Source organism: Tupaia chinensis, unplaced genomic scaffold, assembly GCF_000334495.1.
Source record: "Tupaia chinensis unplaced genomic scaffold, TupChi_1.0 Scaffold000558_1, whole genome shotgun sequence".
NCBI lineage: Eukaryota > Metazoa > Chordata > Mammalia > Scandentia > Tupaiidae > Tupaia > Tupaia belangeri.
Window position 1 is genome coordinate 1,536,811 of NW_006160070.1, and position 5,209 is coordinate 1,542,019.

At 63.3% G+C, this 5,209-nt stretch overlaps 1 protein-coding gene across 1 annotated transcript in view; it reads right to left on the reverse strand.

Moving 5' to 3' along the window:
• The window catches only part of TAF4 (TATA-box binding protein associated factor 4), a gene marked incomplete at its 5' end in the record, with an annotated part of 69,233 nt that overhangs the window by 26,705 nt on the left and 37,319 nt on the right, over nucleotides 1–5,209 (reverse strand). The window contains 4 exon segments of the mRNA XM_014591310.1: nucleotides 1,979–2,015; nucleotides 2,017–2,174; nucleotides 3,178–3,267; nucleotides 4,011–4,133. Of these exon segments, the coding sequence (XP_014446796.1) occupies nucleotides 1,979–2,015; nucleotides 2,017–2,174; nucleotides 3,178–3,267; nucleotides 4,011–4,133 (408 nt within the window).

Genomic DNA, 5,209 nt, shown 5'->3' on the forward strand with positions numbered 1-5,209 from the left:
TGAACGTGGCCCTCCACACCCTCCCTGGAGCCCAAGCCGGCGCCCCCCAGGCCCGGTGCCCCCCAGGCCCAGCGCCCCAGAGCTGAGACTGGCCCAGGCCCACAGCAGAGCTCCGCAGCTGGCAGGGCAGGCCACTTCCCACACTCAGACCCCAGCCCTGGGAGCCCGCCACAGAGACGTGGACCCTTGTGGAAGCCGCAGGCTCCGAGCCCAGGTGTCTCCGTGTTGGGTCCCCACCTTTCATGAAAGTGCCCTGCCTACACTAGGGGACACTGGTGCTGGCTGGGAGTGGCCTGGATGGAGCCATTTCTGCAACAAACATGAGCACTCAGAGTGGTCAGGATGAGCCTCGGCTGTGCTTACGGGGGTGGGGACGCCCTGTGCATGAACTCAGGGAGACCCCCATTCTGACCCTTACGGGCTTCAGCAGCGAGAGAAGGCACAGCTCACCTGGGACACACAGACACAAGACATGGTCATACACGTGTACACACAGAGACACACAGACATAGTCATACATGTGTGTACACACAGATACACAGACACATGGACAGGCATGGTCATACACGTGCACATACAGATGTGGTCATACATGTGTATGCACACAGATACACAGACACGTATATAGACATGGCCATACATGTGTACACAGAGACACACAGACGTGGTCATACATGTGTGCACACAGATACACATACAGACATGGTCATGCACGTGTATACACACAGATACAAGTATGGCCATACGTGTGTGCACACATACAGACATGGTCATGCATGTATACACAGAGAGACGCATACATACAGACATGATCATACACATGTACACACAGACACACAGACGTGGTCATACATGTATACACAAAGATACACAGGCATGCACCTACAGACGTGGTCATGCACGTGTACACAGACACATTCAGCACAGACATGTTCACACATGCACACACAGCCCAGCACAGCCCAGGGAGCAGAGGCAGCTGACTCTGATGCCAAGAACACTGAAGACGCTACGTAGACACACAAGGAGCCGCCACTTTGCAGGACATCCACATCGAGGTCCCCTTTAGCAGAACCCACGTCAGGATCTGTGAGCTGCCCCCACTGGACAGTTCTGTCCCTACGCGCTGTTAAAGCAAAAGTGCGCGTCTCGCCCCTCCGGGCCAAGGGGATGGTCAAAGCCCTGTCACACTCGGCCTCCAGCCCTCCCAGTGGCCGCTCCCCGGCCTTGCGGGGCACCCTCCCTGGGCCCCACTGCGGCCTATCCTGCCCACCCCTGCAGCTAAACTAGTGCCACTGTGACCACTGCATGCCGACACTGGGTGGGTTCTGACCTCCCGGCTAGTGCCTGAGCCCCAACGTGACAGGGACACGCCCCAGCCCCCGCCCAGAGCCGAACTCCTTCCCTTCCTTCTACGCCATCTTCAGAGGAAGCACCTATCGACACTTAAAGCCTGAACTGGCTTTCTAGGGCAGGGAGCCCGCTCTGCCGGAAACGTGTGTCCTGCAGCGGGGTGTGACACCAAGACTGCTGAGGGCACTGCCGGCCCGGACCAGCCTAGGGTCCGCACTCATGCCCCACAGTTCCCCTGGACCCGCCCTGCCGAGCGCTGGTCTGCCGTGAGCAGAGGCCCGCCCGAGCCCAGCACGTGCCACCTGCTCGTCACACGGGGCCGTCACTGCCCACCGGAACCCGGCCTAGGTCACTAGCCCCGTGCCGTGCTCACCCGAGCCAGGAGTGCCCCAAACGCACCATCGGCCGGGCCGGGGTCCAGCCGACCTGCCTATCTCACGGCACGGTGAAGCACAGCAGGGCGCGGCCGGCCTCTGGCTGGCGCAGTCACTAAGGTCAGAGCAGTGCCGCCTGGCACAAGCACACTGCGTGCCTACGAGGCGCCCGGGGGCGGGGCGGTTAGCGGCTGGTGGGAGCGCTGCGCGGGCAGGTGCGCCGGAGGAGCGGGCGGGCGGCGCCTCCGTACCAGCGGCGTGGGCTGGCCCTGCCTGCCGGCGCCCCCCCGGGGGGGCCGTCTTCCCGGCCGTGCGCTGGACCGGGCTGCTCAGCACCACGGCGGTGAGGGCGGTGGTGGCCTGCGAGGAGGGCGGCGGCTGCTGCTGGCTCTGCTGGATGAAGGCTGCGGAGTCGGGGGTCAGCTGTCGCAAGGCGGGCAAGCTCCTCTGGGTGGAAGACAGAACGGGTCAGGGCCATGGGAGCCAGCGTTTCCTTAACGTCAGGCACACCAGGCCCAGCGGCAGGGGTGCAGGCGACAGGGCGCCACCGACGCGGGTGCCATGTGGGACAGTCACTGGCCCCAGCAAACGGGCGGCAACCCAGCCGATGACACGAGACCCCATCCATGAGAAACCGCTCTGGGTTGCTCTGTCCGTGGGCTGGCCCTGCTGGCTTTCCTTCCAGGCGGCATTCTCTCTCCTCGAGAGAGACAGAACGCTCCCGGCTCTGTGCTGCCCCCTGCGGGCAGCCGGCCTGGACACTCGCCTCCACACGCGCACTTTCGCGCTCAAAACCAAATGTGCTAAAAATAAAAGTCTCCATCTCTCTCATTAAAAAAGGCCAGAAATAAACGTTTAGAAAAGGTTCCTGGTAACACTGCAAGGTGTTTTTTTTTCTCCCAGGTTTTTCCATAGGTGTGTACACTCAAGAGACAGCGAGAGGGAAAGTGAGAAGTCACCCCCAGGGGGACGGCCATGCCACAATCCCTCCTCCTCCATTCTCCCCTCAAGATTTTGGGCACACACGCACACGCGCCTGTCCTGATTTTCAGGATGCCAGGCCCAGGACTTGAACCATGGTCAGCCATGTGAGGGTCCACCTGCTTGCCCCCCAAAAAATGCAGTATTTTTGAACACATTCTTAAAAACGTGATGATACCAGTAAGATTACCTATGGGAGCCGACCTGCGGCTGCTGGCATCCGAGTCCTGTCGGGGGGTATGCACCCCACCCACGGATCCAGGACCACGGCCCTTTCTATTTCCTCGTGCCTGAGGGCCCAAGTGGCCACGAAGTCGGACAGGCTCACACCTCAGACACTGCTCACCGGGCCCTGAGGGCTCTGCGGCCCCCGGCCCAGCGCGGTGCGGCCGATCATGCCAGGCGCCCACAGCCCGCCCGCCCTAGCTCTGGCCCCGCCCCACCCCGCCCCGGTGCGAGCCGTGCTCACCTTCAGGAAAGGCACGAGGTAAGGCTGAGGTGAGGAGTTGAGCTCTCGGTAGAGCCTGCTAGTGAAGTCTTCCGCTTCGATTTTCCCGTCCTGAAACGCAGAGTCCACATGGCAAGCCTGCAGGGAGGACCGCTGCCCCATCTCTGGGCCCACCCTCGCTCTGGTCTCACGCTTCACAGCTGGCCAGAGGTGGGAACGTCGCGTGCCACGTCGGCCGTGGAGAACGCCCACCCTGGGCACGGCAGCAGCTGCTGCCAGCCTGCCTCCCGTGTGTCCCGCTCAGCGTGTCTCCACCCTGTCTCTAGTCTGCATGCACGCAGCGTCAGGAGGAGCTCAGATCAAACCAGTGCCAGGAGCCAGGGCACCATGGGGTCACACAGATGGTGCCTGGCCACATCAGGGCGTCGGGAGCCTCAGGAGGGGATGGCAGCCACCCCGCAGCCACTCCAGAGCAAGGACAGTGGGCTGCTCTGGACACGACAGGGTGGCAGCATGGCAGTGGGGAGGCCAGCGAGCTGGGCAGGGACCCGGTCCGAGCGGGTTCTACTGCTCCGAGGGCTGGGACTGACTGCCAGGGGAGAGGCACGGCCACACTGGCACAAAGACTGCCCTTCAGACACGGGCGCCTCCTTCCTGGCCACGAGAGGCAGAGGCAATGCCAGCAACCCGTCTGGGCACCAGCCCTGGCTGGGACGTCACCGCAAACTTCAGGACGGAGGACGTCCTGGTGGCCACGCCCGCGACGGCAGCTGCGCACACCAGCAACTGCACAGGTGTGCCCGACAGCGGGCAGGGCACGGCTTGGCGAGCGGGGCCGCGTCAGGGCGCCTCACCAGTAAACTCTGCACCAGCTCTTTGACGTTGGCCGCTGTCTCTGTTGACTGTTTACCGGACGATGCCAGCTTTATTAACGTAGATAGAAAGTTTTTGCACTTCTTCACGTTTTCCATAGTTTCCTGGACGAAAGCAGAAACACAGAAGTAAAGACGTGTTCAAAGGCAGACTTCCATCACAGCCGTCAGCATGACCAAAACACACGTGCACACATGTGCACACGTGTGCGTGTCTTCTCCACATGCCTTCCAGCGGAAGGCACCACACGGCTCCCGGCCTGGGCGTGGGGGTGCCTCCCGGGCCCGGCTCTGAGAGCAGCCTGGCACACCGGCCTGGCACAGCCCACTCGGCACCCCTGGGCTGTGGCTCTCTCCAGGGTGAGAGACGGCGGGACGAAGACGTCCTTCGCGGCCACCCCAGCTCACAGAGGCGACGTGGCCAGACCGTGCGCGAGGCAGGCTGGACTGTGACCCGCCACAAGGCCCTCGGCAACACATGCGAGGAGCTCGCTGTGAGTGGAGCGGCCCGTCCTGCGTGGACCTCCGTGTGCACAGGAAGCCACCACACTGGGAGGCCAGTGTCGGCAAGCGCTGGACAGTCACACGCAAAGTCCAGGCCACCGTCTGGGCTCTGGGCTCTGGGCTCCGGCACACTTCCGCCCCTCGGGGCCCCGAAGGGCCACTGCCCTGAAGCAGGGGCACGTCCGAAGCCGCAGCCCCTGTGCTGGCCAGCGCTGAGGGGCTGGAGAGACGCATGCCCCACACTGCTCACGAGACCTGAGCTGGCCGGCCCGCAGTGTGGGCTGGGTGCCCACCATCTCTGACACACCGCGCCTCTGCGGCCCGGAGCGCCGGCCTTACCGTGGCAGCCGTGGAGGCTGTGGTCCCCGCCGGGACCGTTCGCTGAGGTGTCCCCGTCTGAACAGCCGTCGCCGTCCCAAGGGACGCCGTCTGGGCAGCGCCGCCCAGGACAAGTTGAGGCTGCAAGAACACAGAACACGAGGTAAGTGTGTCGCCTCCACAGGTCACGTGGGCACGGCCTCCTGTCTGTGGAAACAGAACATCCTGTAGAGGGCAGCATGTGAGCAGGAACGGGCCCGGCCTCTGCCAACACGTGAGCGTGCCCTGGAGCCACTCGAGGTGCCAGGCACTCGTGGTCGGACCCGCAGCAGACCACACCTCTGGGGACCACAGTCCTG